The 20,745-nt window shown below is 40.9% G+C and overlaps 1 protein-coding gene across 9 annotated transcripts in view; it reads right to left on the reverse strand.

The window, feature by feature from the left end:
* LOC117365440 overlaps window positions 1-20,745 on the reverse strand; it is a 362,671-nt gene that overhangs the window by 186,836 nt on the left and 155,090 nt on the right. For all 9 annotated transcript variants that reach the window (XM_033955907.1, XM_033955906.1, XM_033955904.1 and 6 more), the window contains exon 10: window positions 8,972-9,067. In XM_033955907.1, the coding sequence (XP_033811798.1) occupies window positions 8,972-9,067 (96 nt within the window). The remainder of the gene's footprint in view (window positions 1-8,971; window positions 9,068-20,745) is intronic.

The following is a 20,745-nucleotide window of genomic DNA, read 5'->3' on the forward strand; positions in this document are numbered from 1 at the left end:
GCCGTGAAGCATGAAGCAGAAAATACGACCCTGTGATGTCATATACATGTGACCATCGAGCCCATAAAGAAGGGGGAGGGGTGGATGCAGTTTACTAATGCTGGCCCTACTAGTTGGATCTGCTCCATGTGGTACTGGTTTTACGGTGGAATTTTATAAATCATTCCAAATTACCCTGCTTCCTTATTTATTAAATTTATAGCAGACTCAACTAACTAAGGGTTGCATTACAGGTACTATGGTGGAATCTTTAACTATAGTTTTACCAAAGCCAAATAGAGATCCTACTCTGGTTTCAAACTACAGGCCTATCTCTTTAATTAATGTGGATGGAAAACTCTTGGCTAAGACCTTAGCTACATGCTTGGCTAAAGCTCTCCCTTTTATTATTGATATGCACCAAACTGGATTTGTTGCTAAAAGACATTCATCAAATAACACTAGATTGGCTTTTCATATGTTAAATTTAACAAAAGCCATGAAGGATCCGGCTTTTTCGGTGTCTTTGGATGCAGAGAAAGCCTTCGATCGGGTGGAATGGACCTTCATATATCAGGCATTGGAATGGTTTGGTATAGGCTCAGGATTTATACAAATGATTCAAACATTGTATAGTTCCCCTGCTGCGACATTGTACATTACCGTATTTTCGCGGATATAACGCGCACCATTGTAAAACGCGCACAGGGGTATAGCGCGCAGAAATCACGATGATATGTACAAAAACTTTTCTATACCGCGCTCAGGCATATAACGCGCATGCTGCCCGACTCTCCTTTCGCCCGCCCTGACTTTCCGTGTGCTGTCCCGACTCTCCGTTCACCCCCCCTGACTTCCGTGCACTGCCCTGACTTTCCGTGCGCTGTCCCGACTCTCCGTTCACCCCCCCTGACTTTCCGTGCACTGTCCTCCCTTGAAGTCCTGTCCCCCCTTGAAGGTCTGTCCCCATCCTGAAAGCCTGATGCCCCCCCCCGACGTCCGATACATCCCCCCCCCCCCGGCAGGACCACTCGCACCCTCACTCCGAAGGACCGCCGACTCCCCAACAATATCGGGCCAGGAGGGAGCCCAAACCCTCCTGGCCACGGCGACCCCCTAACCCCACCCCGCACTACATTACGGGCAGGAGGGATCCCAGGCCCTCCTGCCCTCGACGCAAACCCCCTCCCCCCAACGACCGCCCCCCCCCAAGAACCTCCGCCCGTCCCCCAGCCGACCCGCGACCCCCCTGGCCGACCCCCACGACACCCCCACCCGCCTTCCCCGTACCTTTGTGTAGTTGGGCCAGAAGGGAGCCCAAACCCTCCTGGCCACGGCGACCCCCTAACCCCACCCCGCACTACATTACGGGCAGGAGGGATCCCAGGCCCTCCTGCCCTCGACGCAAACCCCCCTCCCCCCCAGCCGACCCGCGACCCCCCTGGCCGACCCCCACGACCCCCCCCACCCCCCTTCCCCGTACCTTTGGAAGTTGGCCGGACAGACGGGAGCCAAACCCGCCTGTCCGGCAGGCAGCCAACGAAGGAATGAGGCCGGATTGGCCCATCCGTCCTAAAGCTCCGCCTACTGGTGGGGCCTAAGGCGCGTGGGCCAATCAGAATAGGCCCTGGAGCCTTAGGTCCCACCTGGGGGCGCGGCCTGAGGCACATGGGCCAAACCCGACCATGTGTCTCAGGCCGCGCCCCCAGGTGGGACCTAAGGCTCCAGGGCCTATTCTGATTGGCCCACGCGCCTTAGGCCCCACCAGTAGGCGGAGCTTTAGGACGGATGGGCCAATCCGGCCTCATTCCTTCGTTGGCTGCCTGCCGGACAGGCGGGTTTGGCTCCCGTCTGTCCGGCCAACTTCCAAAGGTACGGGGAAGGGGGGTGGGGGGGTCGTGGTGGTCGGCCAGGGGGGTCGCGGGTCGGCTGGGGGGGAGGGGGGTTTGCGTCGAGGGCAGGAGGGCCTGGGATCCCTCCTGCCCGTAATGTAGTGCGGGGTGGGGTTAGGGGGTCGCCGTGGCCAGGAGGGTTTGGGCTCCCTTCTGGCCCAACTACACAAAGGTACGGGGAAGGCGGGTGGGGGTGTCGTGGGGGTCGGCCAGGGGGGTCGCGGGTCGGCTGGGGGACGGGCGGAGGTTCTTGGGGGGGGGCGGTCGTTGGGGGGAGGGGGTTTGCGTCGAGGGCAGGAGGGCCTGGGATCCCTCCTGCCCGTAATGTAGTGCGGGGTGGGGTTAGGGGGTCGCCGTGGCCAGGAGGGTTTGGGCTCCCTCCTGGCCCGATATTGTTGGGGAGTCGGCGGTCCTTCGGGGTGAGGGTGCGAGTGGTCCTGCCGGGGGGGGGATGTATCGGACGTCGGGGAGTCGGCCGGGCAAGAGGGCTTGGGCTCCCTCTTGCTCCGATCGTGGATGCGGGTGCGGGTGGGAGCGCGTGCGAGCGGGTCGTTCGGGGTGGGGGTGCGAGCGGTCCTGAGGGGGGGGTGAATCGGGCGTCGGGCGGGGTGGGAACTATGTTTAAAAACTTTTCTATACCGCGCTCAGGCATATAGCGCGCGAGGGGTATGCGCGGTACGTAAAATCACGTATAACGCGCGCGTTATATCCGCGAAAATACGGTAATAATAATTTATCAGAACGTTTTTACTTAGAGGGGAGTTAGACAAGGCTGTCCACTATCTCCTTTGCTTTTTGATATTGTATTAGAACATTTGTTATTAGCTATTCAACAAATGAAGGAGATACAGGGTATTCCTTATTCAGATCGGGAATATAAGGTCTCTGCTTATGCAGATAATATATTGCTTCATTTGAGAAATCCAGAAACAACCATTCCATGTTTACTTGAATTGATAGAGAAATTTGGTAAATTTTCAGGATATAAGATAAACTGGAGCAAACCAGAAGTTCTTCCACTAAATGTATACTGTACAAAGGGCTTGTTTGATCCATTCCCCTTTCTATGGAAGAAGGATGGAATAAAATATTTAGGTATTAGGATAAAAAATAATCTGGAAGACACAATGAAAGATAATGAAAAAACTTTATTACAGAAGGTAACAGAAATGTGTGAGCAATGGAATCCTTTACATCTTTCTTGGTGGGGGAGAGTTCAAACAATCAAAATGATGATATTACCTGTGGTTTGTTATCAAATGGGTATGATACCAATGTTCTTTCAGGGGTCCTTTTATAAAAAATTAAATCGTATTATTACAAAATTTATTTGGCTGGGTAAAACTCCTAGAATCGTTCTAGTATCTCTACAAAATCCAATTACAGAGGGTGGGGTAAATTTTCCCAACTTTTATAGGTATCATCAAGCCTATATTTTGTGCCAAGGTATGTATTGGGTCCTCCCAGAGCTCATTGATAATGTCCCAGATTGGTTGTGGTTGGAATGGCAACTCATGTTTCCTCTACGCTTATGTGATGTTCTTAGCAATAAAATGCCTAGATTATATAAAGAAAACAGAATACTAATGGATACATGGAAAACTCTGAGATATGACAGTAATTTAACATGTATTCCAATCTATAAATCGACAAATCAAACTATATGGTTAAACTTCAAGATTCAAATTGGCGGATTTAAGGTCATCTGGAAGCATTGGATGATAGCAGGTATATGGATTTTAGGTGATGTTATTTCAAATGGTAAACTGCTTGATTTTTCACAGCTGCAACATAAATATGGTCTAAATAAATCACAAAGCTTTAGATAGTTGCAGCTGAAGCAGGCTATTCAGGCAGGGTTCCTTGAATGGAAAAACCTTAACAATCAATATAGTTTGGAATTTTTATGTTTTCAGGTGGACTTCTTGGGACACCAAGCTGCCCAGTGGTATAAATTGATAAATGGATTTGTAAATAAAAAACCTAAAACAGGACTTAGGGACATTTGGAGCATTGAGATCAAGCATCAAATTACTGCGTCTCAATGGACACGAATTTGGTCTTGGAGGATGAGATGTACAGTGTCTGCATCTATCAGACAAACTTGTTTTTTTCTTTTACATAGAGCTTTCTGGACTCCTGTTCGTTTACAAAAATGAGATAGCTCTAAGTCTAATAGATGTTGGCACTGTCATCTCGAGGCTGGGACATTAGATCATCTTTTATTCTATTGTCCATTTATATTGATATTTTGGAAATCGATATGGATCCAAATAAATAGGTTGTTAGAAAATCTGGTGGCCTTGACATATGATACTATTTTATTTGGCATGTCAATGAGAGCGAAAAGTCAGATTTCTTCAAATAACAACAAGCTTTTATTTATTTTGACTGGAGTTGCCATTCAACAGATTACATTCAATTGGAAAAATCAGAATAGATTAAATTACAGTTTCTGGTGGAGTTCTGAATGTCATATATATATAAAATGGAAAGAACATTAGCAATACAGAGAGGATATTTTGGTAAATTTCAAGAGGTTTGGGGACCATTAACAGACTTTTGTAATGAGCAATAAACATTTTCCCATAATAAGATAATTGAAATGAGGGGATGGGAATGAGTGGGTGGGATGGTATTTTTTAATATTTTATTAAATCATATAGTGTATAATATATGAATATTTATCCCCACAAGAGACTCATTTTCGCTGGATAGTATAATCCATATTTATACCCTTTTTCCTTTAATTGAGGTCTCATTGTGAGGAATTATTTCCTAGTATTTGCTGTATTTTTAGCAAAATCAGGCAAAAACCATATTTTGGACCCTTTGTAGTTTAAATTTTTGTCACGTTTAGCTGCATTTAAAATATCTATTGCCTGTTGATAACGTAACAACTTAAATATTAATGGTCTTGGTCTCCCCTGATTATCCAAACGTTTTATTGGAACCCGGTGTCCACGTTCTATTTCTAAAGGCTGTTTGAAATCTAACTGTAGCAGCTTAGGTAGTAGATTCTCCAGAAACTGTATGGCATTTCCTCCTTCCAAATTTTCATGTAAACCAAAAAGTTTTACATTCTTCCTTCTGCCACGGTTTTCATAATCCTCAAGCTGATTTTTTAATTCTATAATCGCCAAACTGTCACTTTTACATCTTCTCTCTGCACATTCCAAAACCTCCATCTTAGATTCCAACTCTGTGGTTCTTTTATTTGCCAATTCAATTTGCCCATGAATATTTATTATTTCCTCCTCATTTCCGCCATATTACTTGCGTTTTCTTTTAGCATTTGTTTAATCTGCCTTAATTCCCCTATAACAAGCATCAAATTTCTGCATCTCAATGCCCACAAATTTGGCCTTGGAGAATGAGATGTACAGTGTCAGCATCTATGAGACAAACTTGGTTCTTTTTGTTACATAGAGTGTTTTGGACCCCCTGTTCGCTTACAAAAATTAGATAGTTCTAAGTCCAATAGATGCTGGCACTATAATCTGGAACCTGGGACATTAGATCATCTAATTTATTATTGTCCCAATATTAAGATATTTTGGAACTCAATATGGTCTCAAGTAAATGCATTATTGGAAAATCATGTGGCACTCTCTTACGATACAGTGCTATTTGGTATGATGATGAGGAAAAAGAGTCAAATATCACCAGAGAACAACAAGCTTTTATTAGTTATGACAGGGGTTGCCATCCAACATATAACCAACAATTGGAAAAATCACAGCAACCTTAGTTATACTTTTTGGTGGAATACATTATGCCATATATTTAAAATGGAACGAGCAATAGCAATTCAAAGAGGGACATATACTAACTTTATAAAAATTTGGGGGCCATTGACAAAATATTGTGATGAATAGTCATTGAGTCTTCTCTTTTCCTTTTCTTTTTCTTTTTTTAGCACACAAAGGGGGGGAGGGAGTTGGGAATAATTTTATATAATATGTGTGTTTATTCCTAATGAAAATGTGATAAAGGAAGGGTGGTTGGGGGGGGTTATTGCATCACTAAATTTTTATGTGGTAGAGATTAATGTGCTATTGTGGAATAACTTGTATAATATATTCTTTTGTACACTTGCTGTTCAATTTGAAAATGAATAAAGAATTTAAAAAAAAATATATATATGAATATTTTTGATGTATTAGGGATAGAAGGGTGGTTAAATTTCATGATTTTCAGATTATATTATAGCAATTCAAGTGATGTTTTACAATTCAAATGTTATTTCCTGTTACACTTGATGTAAGTTATAAAAACGAATAAAAATTAAAAAAAGAAGTTTTGATCAATAGAAAATAATATTTTATAGGATATATTTGACTGCACATGACATGGTAAGGATGGGAGGGAAGGGATTACATTTTATGTATTAATGTTAAATATTAAAGAAATTCAAGTGATGTATTCAATTTCAATTGTCATTTATTGATGCACTTGTTGTAAGATGTAAAAATGAATAAAGATTTACAAAAAAAAAAAAAAAGAAAGATTTTTGTGTAAGCAGACTACAGGCATGTATCAAACAGAACACTTTAAACACACGTGCTCGCAATGCGCACATGATACAGCATGTAACACAAAAATGAGTTATTTTTAATAGTTGTTTTATATGGGATTGTAACCTCGATACTGATATTTCAGGGCAGAAGAGTCAGCAAGGATGGTGAGCAACTGGTCCTCTTTTTCGATTGGCAAACCCGATCGGTATTTCTTCTGGTTTGTGATTCGATCGCTGCCTACTTTTGCATAGCATTTAATTACTAATCCCCTCATTAGCATGCTCGGATCGGAGATTGGGTGAAACACAATCAAACAGCAGTTTTGTGAATCGAGTCAGGGAAGAGCAGTGCGGGAAATACACTGCCAATTGTGATTATGGGAAAATAAGGTGAGAATTAAGACTAGCTCAGACAAAAAAGACTTGGGACTATGGTGGCAGTTTGTGCGGAAAGACTTAATGGTGGGTGTGCGAAAATATGAATCCTGAGGTGCTAATGTGGAAGAATAGCATCGTCATAAACTTCACTGACCTAATCGGATTGACACCAATGTCACTGAAAAACCTGTATGAGGAAGCTTAAGGAAAAGTACGATATTAGAGGTTTTATTTTGTATAAAGTGTAAAAAACCATAAAGAGCAATGAAAATTAAAAATGAGTTATAAAGCTAGAGACATTAAAATACCCAACGTGTTTGTGACCTATGGGTGCATATATGTACATAATATGTCTGGGATATGAGGGGATACAAGCACCTCAACAAATGGTAAGAATAATGTTGTTGCATAAAACTTAAAACAACTTAAAAAAATTTTTTGACCTGTGGGTTTGCATATATATAAATCATAATACGAACTACCTTAAAACGAAGATTAAAAAAATTAATAAAGGACAAGAACATTAGAGAGAGGAAGAGATAATGGTTACTGCGGATGGGCAGATTGGACGGGCCATTTGGCCTTTATCTGCCATCATGTTTCTATGTGCCCTTTTTACAACGAGATCAAGTATTACATAGGAGATGCTGCACATGCTATTAATCAAAAAGCCAACAAATTAATTGGAACTTAAAGAAAAAAGCCGGAAACAGAGTGATTTTTGAACTGAATACAATGAGTCCCCATGGTCATAATCAGGATTTGGAATTAGTATCTTTCTTATATTCACAAGTATATCCCTTTCATCATCCACATCCTTTTCAAAGTCATATTTTAACATTTTGTTTGTCCAACAGATTATAAAAAGCTGGTATTTATATATTAAGTTTACTGACAACCAAGTGTGGTACATTGAACTATTTTATTTAAAACAATGTAACAGATTTCCCCCCTCCCCTCTCCCGGATGTGCATGTTTATAGGGGAAAATAATACTTAGGCGCTTCAATACTTTGCTAATGGCTCCCAAGTCTCTTGAAATTTCTTAAAATTCCCTTTCTAGATGGCTAATGTTTGCTCCATTTTATACATATGACACAATGAATTCCACCAAAAGCTATAATTGAGCCGGCTCCAATTCTTCCAATTGCTCGTAATTTGTTGGTTTTTAAGTTTCAATGTCACTTTGTCTTTTAAGGACCTCTGAGGAAGGCTGATTTCTCGCCGAAACACGGGCCGTGTAGGGTCTGAGTCTCACTTTTATGAGTATTTACCATCAGTGGCACATTTTGTTCCTAATTCATTTAGAGGTTGCCTGCTACATTGATTTTAAATTGATTTGAATAAATGATTTCTCCTGGACATCCAGAGACTTGTGTTCTTCTTTGTGTTCTAAGATTTCACCAATATCCCTCTGACAGTCCCTTTTCTTTCCATGTCTCTGTCTTACCATTCCCCCCCCACCCCCTCAGTTCTTTCTGTGCATCTTTCTCTATGGATCTAATTCTACACCTGGGCCCCAGGGATGTGTGCTGGGAGCCTAGACCAGGACAGCAACTGTGCGCCCAGATTTCATCACAGACAGGCCTAAAATTTCCACGCCTGCATTTATATCAGTTCAAGAGTTAGTGTATTGTGGTGCCTAAGTGTGGTGGGGACATGTATAACATAACAGTATTTTGAAAGTTTCTCATGTGCTCTGCCATGTATATGATCCCCCCCCTTACATGTGCATGTTATGCCACTCACGTGCACTGTTACAGAGCAGCTCTTAGGGGTCCTACTGGCACTAAGAAGCAACAACTATCATTCTAGGTTTCTAACGTACCCTTCATATCCTGTGTCTTTCGTCCTCTTTTTCCCCTACAGAAACAATCACAGTGTAGAACATGTTTGCTATGTCTTGGTCAGAGATCATGAAAATGTTTTGGAATAAATGTGATTTTTGATACTGAAGTCTGTAGACAGACTGTATCCATTGTATTCTGAATATCCGCACGGCAGCTTTTCTCCCACCCCGGCCTTCGATTTCTAGGTCACGTCAGGCCTGCCTGGTGTCTAGATGAACCTAGGGGCACTTACCCAATGTCCTCGGGTACTGTTAAGGTAAACATTTAGACAAAAATCTGATAGCAAAGAAATTCTACCATCCTGAAAAGTGGTTCTGATTGAGTCTCCTCCTCCTCTCTGTGACAAATACTCACCTCCCGTGATTGCACCAGTCTCTCTATTTCTTTCCTGAAGGAGGTGGCCTGTTCTTTCAACGCATGGTCTTTTAAGTGATCCACAGTCTCTGCAAACTGAAACAAGAATAGCGGCTCAGATCCTGATGCCCTTGAGAATACAGAGCAACTGAAAGCTGCCATATGGCTAGGGTTATATATACAAGTACAGGTGAAGGAGGTCAGCTGCCTCTAAGAAAGCACCTCTGTTAATTCCACCCTATTTCTTACTATGAGAAGAGTATGGGGAAAAGCCCTGCTGAGTCAAAAACACCCAGTAGCTCCCACAAGGAGATTAGTTTCTTATTGGTGCTCCCAAGTCTATTTGAAGTCATGGCTACTTCATGTCATGACAGACTGTACCAGCTCCTGAGATGGGAAACATGTTGCTCTGGACATTTTAAGGGAATTCTATAACTGGGCACATGTGTCAACATGCCAAATACTGGCACTTGTGTGGGTAAGTGCTAGTCTGTAAGGGTGTGTCTAAGTGGACAGCATGAGAAGGACACAGCTGGTGCTACCACTTATGCAACGTACAGGAGCTATCATTTCTCAGCCCTTCAGTTTTTCTTCTTTACAAAGAAAATGATTGTTCTTTCAATGTTAACTAACTTCTGAGATGTATCCAGATTCTGGCCATCCAGCAGATTGCCTGGGGAACAAATGGGAGGGGATGCTAGCTCCACCCCATATATCAGGCCACTTTTTTTTTTTTCTTCCTAAACACCCAGACGGTGCTTATCCACCAGGATTCATTCGACCTTCTTGGTGACATTTCAGAGCCAAATAATCTCCTGCACAAAAATGGTGGCCATTCTCAGATACAAAAACAGGCTTGCAGAAGGCTGATGTCCCTGGCCATGAATCAGTGGGAGCTGCTGCTAACCCGAGGGACTGCAAAAACCTGAAGAACAGTACAGTTTAGGGGGGTGAAGAACTTTTGAGCATGAAAGAGGAGCGGAACTTGGGTATGATAGTATGTGATGATCTAAAGGTGGCCAAACAGGTTGAAAAGACAATGGCGAAAGCTAGAAGGATGCTAGGGTACACAGGAAGAAGTATGGCCAGTAGGAAAAAGGAGTACTGAAGCCCCTGTGTAAGACTCAGGTGAGGCCTCATTTAGAATATTGTTAATTTCAAGTGATATGTAAAAATTTAATATGATGTTATATTGTGTACTTGTTGTAAGATGGAAAAATGAATAAAGAATTTGAAAAAAAAAAAAAAAAGAATATTGTGTACAATTCTGGAGGCCGCACCTTCAAGAAAATATAAAAAGGATGGAGTCGTGATAAGGCGTATGTGGACAGACTTAATGATCTCAATCTGAATACTTTGGAGGAAAGGCGGAACATAAGAATTGGCATACTGGGAGAGACCAAAGGTCCATCAAGTAGCAAAACAGATTTTAAAGTGCGTATACCTGCCTTCATCCAATATTTCCAGATGACCTTAAACGTATCAGACTCTATGGCTAAACTCCAAGATTCAAATTGGCGGTTTTAAGGTCATTTGGAAATATTGGATAAAGGCAGGTATACGCACATTAGATGATGTCATTTCTAATGGTAAACTGCTTGATTTTTCACAATTGCAACATAAATACGGTCTTAATAAATCACAAAATTATAAGTGGTTGCATTTGAAGCAGGGTTCCCTGAATGGAAAAATCTTAGTGATCAGTATAGTTTGCCATTCTTGTGTTTTCAGGTGGACTTTCTGGGACACCAGGCTGCTCAGTGGTACAAACTGATATCTGGATTTATGAATAAGAAACCAAAGATGGGTCTTTGGGACATTTGGAATATTGAGATAAAGCATCAAATTAATGTGTCTAAATGGCCACAAATTTGGTCTTGGAAGATGAGATGTACTTTGTCTGCATCTATGAGACAACCTTGGTTCTTTTTGTTGCATAGAGCATTTTGGACCCCGGTTAATAACATAGTAACACAGTAGATGACGGCAGATAAAGACCCGAATGGTCCATCCAGTCTGCCCAACCTGATTCAATTTAAATTATTATTATTATTTTTTTTTTCTTCTTAGCTATTTCTGGGCGAGAATCCAAAGCTTTACCCGGTACTGTGCTTGGGTTCCAACTGCCGAAATCTCTGTTAAGACTTACTCCAGCCCATCTAAAAGAAGCACACTGGCTCCCTATTTCTCACCGCATCACCTATAAAATTATCTTACTATCTTTCAAAATAAAGCTCTTTCATTTGCCGTTATTTCTTGACAAACTTCTCATTCCCTACAGCTCCTCACGCGCTCTAAGATCAACTCATCAACAACTTCTATTTATCCCCACCATCAAAGACTTCTACAATACACGTAAAGTAAATTTCGCAGTAACTGCCCCTACTCTCTGGAATTCCCTGCCAAAGCAACTCCGTGACGAATCACGACTTGACAAATTTAAAACAGACTTAAAAACGTTTTTATTTCGCGATGCCTTCTCATTAAACTAGAGACATCTTCCCAATTACCAAAAACAAAAAATCTAATAATAACCGCTTTCTTTAAAGCGCCCCTCTCCATCATGTTTTATCCTCACCCTACTATCTCCAATTTCTTCTCAAATATGTAACTTTACCCTCCCTTTTCCTTTTACCCTCACTATCTAGTTCGTCTTGTGATGTTATATGTAGATACACAATGCCTCTTTTTTTTTTTAGTTTTGTATAACTTCTCTTTCTTTTAAACATATTGTTAACCAGCCAGATATTAACTTGATGGTTGGTATATCAAAAGTAATAAAACTTGAAACTTGAAACTTACACCCTCCCAGCCATTGAAGCTCTCCCCTGCCCATCCTCCACCAAACGGCCATACACAGACACAGACCATACAAGTCTGCCCAGTACTGGCCTTAGTTCAATTTTTAATATTATTTTCTGATTCTAGATCCTCTGTGTTCATCCCACGCTTCTTTGAACTCAGTCACAGTTTTACTCTCCACCACCTCTCTCGGGAGCGCATTCCAGGCATCCACCACCCTCTCCGTAAAGTAGAATTTCCTAACATTGCCCCTGAATCTACCACCCCTCAACCTCAAATTATGTCCTCTGGTTTTACCATTTTCCTTTCTCTGGAAAAGATTTTGTTCTACGTTAATACCCTTTAAGTATTTGAACGTCTGAATCATATCTCCCCTGTCTCTCCTTTCCTCTAGGGTATACATATTCAGGGCTTCCAGTTTCTCCTCATACGTCTTCTGGCGCAAGCCTCCTATCATTTTCGTCGCCCTCCTCTGGACCGCCTCAAGTCTTCTTACGTCCTTCGCCAGATACGGTCTCCAAAACTAAACACAATACTCCAAGTGGGGCCTTACCAATGAACTGTACAGGGGCATCAACATCTTCTTCCTTCTACTGACTACGCCTCTCTTTATACAGCCCAGCATCCTTCTGGCAGCAGCCACTGCCTTGTCACACTATTTTTTCGCCTTTAGATCTTTGGACACTATCACCCCAAGGTCCCTCTCCCCGTCTGTGCATATCAGCTTCTCTCCTCCCAGCATATACGGTTCCTTCCTATTATTAATCCCCAAATGCATTACTCTGCATTTCTTTGCATTGAATTTTAGTTGCCAGGTATTAGACCATTCCTCTAACTTTTGCAGATCCTTTTTCATATTTTCCACTCCCTCTTCAGTGTCTACTCTGTTACAAATCTTGGATAGCTCTAATAGATGCTGGGATTGTAATCTGGAAGCAGGGACTTTGGATCATTTAATATTCTATTGTCCCTGTATCATGGCCTTTTGGAAATCAATTTGGTCTCAAATTAATTGTTTATTAGAGAATCATGTAGCATTATCATATGATACAATTCCATTCAGTACTTCAATGAGAATAAAAAGTCAAATTTCATGAAGCAATAATAAACTTTTATTAATTATGACAGGAGTCGCCATACAACATATCACCAAGAATTGGAAAAATTATAGTAGACTTAACTATACTTTTTGGTGGAATTCGTTGTGCCATATTTACAAAATGGAAAGAACAATTGCCATACAAAAAGGAAATTATAATAATCTTAAAAAGATATGAGGGCCATTGACAACTTATTGCAATGATTAGACGCCATTTCCACTGAAAGTACATTTATAATATGGGGAACGGGGTAGTCTAACATTCTATTTAAGGTTTAATCATTAGATAAGAATGTAATATTTATATGAAATTTATGATTAAATATTTGTTGGAAGGGTGAGTGGGGAGGGAATAAATTACATGTATTTAAGATAATAATTGAAAGAAATTCAAATGATGTGTATAAGTTTCAAATTATGTAATATTGTGTACTTGATGTAAGATGAAAAATGAATAAAGACTTTGAAAAAAAAAAAAAGAAGTTAGATAGCTCTAAATCTAATAGATGTTGGCACTGTCATCTCGAAGCTGGGACATTAGATCATTTGTTATTCTATTGTCCATTGATTCTTGCTTTTTGGAAATCAATATGGGGGTCAAATAAATTGTATGTTGGAAAATCCAGTGGCATTATCGTATGATACTGCCATGTCAATGAGGGCTAAGAGTCAAATATCATCTAAGAATAATAGGCTTCTACTTATTATAATAATAATAATAATAACAGTTTATATACCGCAGGACCGTGAAGTTCTATGCGGTTCACAATGATTAAAAGGTATTACAGATTGAGTGGAATAAACAAAGTTCAGAGTTAGTGAATAACAGTTCTAAAGATCATTTCTTGAGGGCTAAGATTGTATAGGTCAGTTACCTAAGTACTTCAGGAACAGATGTGTTTTTAGGCGTTTTCTGAATTCCCTATAAGTAGTAGGCACGAGCAGTTGTTCCAGGTCTTTACCCCATAATGCTGCTTGATGTGAGAAAAGATGTTGGTGATGACTTTTAAATTTAAAACCTCTAATTGGTGGAGAAACAAAGTTTAGATGTGAACTTCTCCTATGTCTGTTGGTTGTGAAAGAGAAAAGGTCTGTTATATATTTAGGGGCTAAGCCGTAAAGTACCTTGAAGCAAAAACAACCAAACTTGAACTTTACACCTGCCTCCATTGGCAGCCAGTGTAGAAGTCGATAGGAAGGTGTTACATGATCAAACTTCTTCAGTCCACAAAGTAGTCTAACCGCTGCATTTTGTACCAGTTGCAATCGCCACATATTCTTCTGGGTGAGTTCCAAGTTGGCGATGTTACAATAATTGAGTTGACTCAGTTTGAAGGATTGTACCAGAATTTTAAATGATGAGACATCGAAGTAAGCTCTGATGGACCGAAGTTTCCAGAGGATGAGAAAGATCTTTCTAATCAAGGAGTCTACCTGGTCTTTCATGGTCCAGTGTTACTCCCAATACCTTCATAATGGGTTGAATGGGATGACTAAGGTTATTGTTGCACAGTGATGCTTTAGTGTCAAGTGGGTGTGGCGATGTTTAGTTTCTGGTGGAACTCTATGTCAAATTTATAAAATGGAAAGAATAGCCACAAAGCAAGGGAACTTTAGAAAATTTCAGGAGATTTGGGAGCCATTAACAAAATATTGTAATGACTGAATATTATATTTCCCCTTAAATATGCATGTCCAAGGTGGGGGGAGGGGTTAGGGGTTTTTGGGTTTGATTGTTAAAGTAATGGTATACAGGAATGGGGTTTATGGTAGGTTTTCTTGAATTTAAAGAATGTTATTGATTAGGAGGGAGGGGGACAAATTCTGATATGGATTTTAACAGAATATTAAGTGTTGTATCTGAGTTTAAAATGTTATATATGCTGTTACACTTATTGTAAGTTTTCAAAAAATGAATAAAGAATTGGAAAAAACAAAACAAAACAGATTTTATGCTGCTTATCCTAGGAAAAAGCAGTGGATTTTCCCAAACCATCTCAATAATGGCCTATGGACTTCGCTCTTAGGAAATTATGCAAACCTTTTTTAAACCTTGCTAAGTTAACTGATTTCACCAAATTCTCCAGCAACAAATTCCAGAGTTTAATTACCCATTGAGTGAATTAATATTTTCTCCAGTCTGTTTTCAATCTACTACTTAGTAGCTTCATCGCATGTCCCCTAGTCCTAGTATTTTTTGAAAGAGTGAACAAGCGATTCACATCTACCCTTTCCACTCCACTCATTATTTTATAGACCCTGAGCCATCTCTTCTCCAAGCTGAAGAGCCTTAGCCGCTTTAGCCTCTCCTCATAGGGAAGTTGTCCCATTCCTTTTATCATTTTTATCACCATTCTCTGTACCTTTTCTAATTCCCCTATATATTTTTTGAGATACGACGACCAGAACTGCAGACAGAATTTGAGGTGCGGCCATACCATAGAGCGATACAAGTTTCCAAGTTTATTAATATCTTTTTATCCCACTCCAAGGGTACTAACCATCTGGGCGGCATACAATCTTAAATGGGTTCCATTACTTACAAGTCACATTACATCAATGTATAAAATAGGTTGTCGAAATACAATTATGATGGAAAAGAAGGGAAGAAAACAGAGTTAGGGTTAAACTTTCCCTGTTTTGCAGAATACTCCCAGAAACTAGCCAACTATCTATCATAAGAGGTATCAGTAAAAAAGGAATGTTTTTAATTCTATTTTAAAATTTATCTACTGTATTTATCATTTGAAGGTTCTCTGGCAAAGAGTTCTAGAGTTGGGGGCCTTTGACTAAGAAAATTGTTGTCCTAGTTTGTTCATGGACAATTTCTTGATGTGATGGAACTATAACATTTCCTAACATTCTATTTGATTTCTTAGCAGCCGCCGCACATTGAGCTGAGGTTTTCAAAGTATCCTCAACATTGACCAGACACCTTAACTACCCCCTTTTTTATTATTGAAGCCGCCACGGTGAAATGCCTTGAGAAAAACAACTCCAAAAACTCCCAGAAGACCGCATACAAGAGAGGTAACTTCCATTACTGGCCCTTACCTATTCGTTAACATACTTTACTTGGCCTCAGCACAATTGTATTTCTCCCCACTACTGTATTGTATTGCTCAACTCCACAGAATTGCTAACCTCCCCCCTTCCTCCTTCTGTATACTTTTAAAACTGCTATCGACTCCACAGCATTACTATAAGCTTCCTCCTCTACACTCTTGCACAATTAAATGGCACTCCTGCACCACAGCCTTATCACTCTTCTGCTCACTTTCTACTTTACCGGCTTAAAAAGTAAGACAACTGCTCAGCCTTTCCTCTTCCCAATCCCCATCCACTACTCCTCAGCTCGCAACTTCATGACCAAACCCCCAATAATGCAACACAGGGTCCTCCAGAACCACTCAGAACCCAAACCACCTGTTATCCCAATCCTCACAATGTCCCGCAGAACCAACAGACCCTACTTCAAAAGAGACCGAGTGCTGAAGAACTGTGCCCTTTCTCACCCCATCACCAAAGTTCCACCAGTTTATTCCAACCTCAGGGGTTGCTACCTGAATATAAGATCCATGAGGAACAAATCCCTACTAATCTATGACTGGCTGACCGACCACAGCCCTGACTTCATACTACTGACAGAGACTTGGCTACTCTCAGACGATGACATCATCATCCAAGAATGCCTACCCTCCAACTACAAAATCCTATCCCTAGCAAGAGAAAGAGGCAGGGGCGGAGGTCTAGCCATAATCTTCAAAGACCATTTAATCTGCACCATGCTAAGCTCTAAATCCTCCACATACCTAGAAATCCTATCCCTAAAGTTAACCTCGGAACCACTAGCCGACGCCCTAACGATCACCCTAGCCTACATCCCCCCTAAAAAATGATCCACAGCGAAAGAGGAATTTTATGAATTCCTATTAACCAACTCACTAACAGGTCCTCTGAACCTCCTTAGTGGACTTAAATTTACACTTAGAACAATCTAACCAACCAGAGATCTCAGAATTCTGGTCCGTTCTAGCCACACTAGACTTTCCCAAACCATCTCCAGTAATAACCCACAAGAAAGGCCACCAATTAGACCTGGTAACTTTATCCTCAAAACACTCGATAAATCCCTACATAAGATGGAGATCAGAAACTTGGTCTGACTCTCTATGGTCAGACCACAAAATATGCAACTTCGAATTAGATTGGCAATTGAAGACAACCTCAACCACAATGAAAGAAAAGATCAGATCCACTCCACTTCACACCAATAGAGGCAAGATTAACCCAACTGAATTCTGGTCACACTATGACATCACTCATAACCAAGATGAGGAAAACAATCAATTTATGTGCTCCTGGATCAAAACCAGCACCCGCATACTAAACAAAATAGCCCCACTGAAAAAAAGAAGGAAGAGACCTAGATACCTAACAGGCTGGTTCGACACAGAGCTCCTAGAGATAAAGAGAGAATTAAGAAAGCTAGAAAGAAAATGGTCAAAACTAGGAACCTCAGAGACTAGAAATGCCTGGCACCAAAAGCTGAAAAGCTATAAAATCTCAGCCAAAGAAAAGAAAAGAACCTTCTATGCCAACATAATTGGTAACACCTCCATAAACAGCAGCAAACTTTTCAGACTGGTCCATGACTTATATGACATTCAATCTCACACAAACCTGACAGAAGAATCCACAGTGACAGCCGACAACCTGGCGGACTTCTTCAACACCAAAGTAAATAACTAAAGACACTCTCTAACAGATTCTCCAGACTCCCACTGGGACTACTCCATTCCACAAGACCTAGTTGCCGCCAAAGCAGACATGAACTGGTCCAACTTTAGTGAGACCGATTGGCAAACATTTAACAAATTCTACAACAAATACGTTAAATCATACTGCAGATTGGACACTTGCCCCCCCAGATGTAATGAAAGCAGCCCCAATCATCTTCAAAGCCAAACTACTCAACTGGGTCAACCTACAACTAACAGCAGGAATATTTCCAAAACACTTAGGTCAAATTGTAATAACACCCATTAAAAAGAACAACAAAGAACCACCCAACAACCTAACCAATTTCAGACCTATCGCAAACATCCCTCTCGCGGTCAAAATAATGGAAGGGATAGTAAATGCTGAACTAAATATATCACCGGCCGTATTGAGGTGGAGGATGATATCTTCTTTTTTAAAGGTCCCTCGGCCACAAGAGGACATCCGCTGAAAATCAGGGGTGGGAAATTTCATGGTGACACCAGGAAGTTCTTCTTCACCGAAAGAGTGGTCGATCGTTGGAATGAACTTCCGCTTCAGGTGATTCAGGCCAGCAGCGTGCCGGATTTTAAAAGGAAATGGGATACACATGTGGGATCTCTAGGGAGGTAATAAAATGTAGAGGGGATACACATGTGGTATCTCTAGGGGGGTAAATTCAGGGGGTGGGGTTGTTAAAGTGGGCAGACTAGATGGGCTATAGCCCTTTTCTGCTGTCATCTTCTATGTTTCTATGTTTCTAAACTCATATTTAGACAAATTCAACTTACTGCACAACAACCAGTCAGGCTTCAGACCTGGTCACAGCACCGAAACAATCATGTACTGACTAAATGTATCTTTATGGTAACCAACCTGTATCCCTTACACTGACAAAATGCACCTTGATAGTAAACCACTTGTATTGTAACCCACTTGCATCCCATGTATTGACAAAATATATCTTTACTGTAACCCACTTGTATCCCATGTACTGACAAAATGAATCTTTAATGTAAACCACTTGCATCCCATGTACTGACTAAACGTATCTTTATTGTAAACCGTTTCTATCCCGTGTACTGTCAAATGTATCTTTATTGTAAACTGCTTCGAACTTCACAGTATAGCGGTATATAAGAAATAAATTATTATTATTATTATATAAGGTTATAAGTAGGGTGGGATTGGGATATATGATATTTGTTTTAACTGGTTTATTACTGAATTATTAAAAAAAACAAACAACTGGTTTATTACTAATGGGTGGGATGGGTGGGGAGGGATTCTTTTATGTTTTGATGATTATAAGTAAGAATGTCAAGTGATTTGTAAAATTTATTTTTGATTGAATATTATACACTTGTAAGATATGAAAACGAATAAAGATTAAAAAAAAACAAAAACCCCACAATGATAGCTACATGGCATAAATGCGCATGAGGCAAATCTCTTTCATTTGAAAGCAAGTTCTGGAATGAGAGGGCATAGGATAAAGTTAAGAGGTGATAGGCTCAAGAATAATCTAAGGAAATACATTTTTACAGAAAGGGTGGTAGATGCCTGGAACAGTCTCTCAAAAGAGGTGGTGGAGTCAGAGACTGTGTCTGAATCCAAGGGACAGGCTTTTCTTATGTTCTTATGATCTTTTAGGAAGAGAAGGAGATAATGGATGCTGTGGATAGTGTGACAAACCTATCATCCACACTAGTTTTGCACCTAATAGGATCCTGTGTAGAAGAGCTGACCAGATTAATTCTGGTGATCAACTTGAGGCTGACCTCCCTTGCCAGAGTGAATGGTCTCAGGTGGGACATAGCTGTTTGGGTGTTCTTTTGAACCTTTAATCTTCATTTTTTTCTTCATTTTTGAAAGCTGGATTTTTGTGGAGTGCTGTATACTTTATTTTTTTGACCATCAAGATCGGAATAAAACTATTATTATGTTTTGGAAGAATTCTGACTGGACTTTGTGTTTTGTTGAGTGATCTACAGACTCAACTGGAAGAAACTAAGGAGGTCCCATGGTTCCCCAAGGAGGTTATGGATGCCTTCCCGACATTTTGGGAGGAGCAAAAGACAGATCCTACCCTGAAAGAGGAATGGTAGTGGGTAGGAAATTGGCACAAAGCGTGTAAGCGCTGGGTGGTGAAACAGGGTTTATTATATAGAGAAGGCCCAAGTAACCTAGGAGGGGAAAAAGAACAACAGTTGCTGATTCCTCAAGGGTTCAGAAAATTGATACTTGCGATAGCCCATGATCACCCTTTATCTGGACATAAGGGAGAAGAAGCCACATTCAAACAAATAGAGAGATGGTTTTTCTGGCCTGGATTAAGGCAGGCCGTTATAAATTTCTGTCAGTCCTGTTCCACGTGCAAAAAACTGTCATTGGTGAAATCGGCCAGGGGACCCCTTTTCCCTGTACCGGTGGTGGAGGAGTCATTGAGGCGTTTGGCCATGGATATCATGGGACCCTTAGAAAAAACACCCAGAGGAAATAATTTCATTTTGGTTCCCTTGGGCTTTTCCTTTAAAGAAGGCCACATCTACTGCCATTATGAAAGAACTATTGGGATTGTTCTGCATGGTGGGGTTCCCACGGGAGATCCTCACTGATCAAGGTAGTCATTTTTTATCTAGTGAGATGAAAATGTTTTGTGAGGGATTTGGCATCCGTCATATTAAAACGTCTGCCTACCACCCTCAAGCTAATGGTATGGTGGAACGTTTTAATCAGACAATTAAGCAGATGCTCAAGAAGGGCACAGAAGAAGACTCTAAGAACTGGGACATGTTTATTCCTTTTGTGCTCTTTGCGGCACGTGAGAAGATACGGGATTCTTTGGGACTTAGTCCTTATGAACTACTGTTTGGGCGCCCACCTAGGGGTGTACTAGATATGCTGAAGGATAAGTGGGTTTTTCCTGAGGAATCAGGGAGTAATGTGATCACTTATTTAGCACAGCTTAAGGATAAGTTGCAGAGATCCATTGAATTGAGGAAAGACAACTTAGAGTGGAGTCAGAAATAGCAAAAGACTTATTATGATAGAAGGGCGAGGGCACGTCAATTACAGATAGGAGACCAAGTCCTTATATTAGTGCCCACTG

This window comes from Geotrypetes seraphini, chromosome 8 (genome assembly GCF_902459505.1).
Source record: "Geotrypetes seraphini chromosome 8, aGeoSer1.1, whole genome shotgun sequence".
NCBI classification, from domain to species: domain Eukaryota; kingdom Metazoa; phylum Chordata; class Amphibia; order Gymnophiona; family Dermophiidae; genus Geotrypetes; species Geotrypetes seraphini.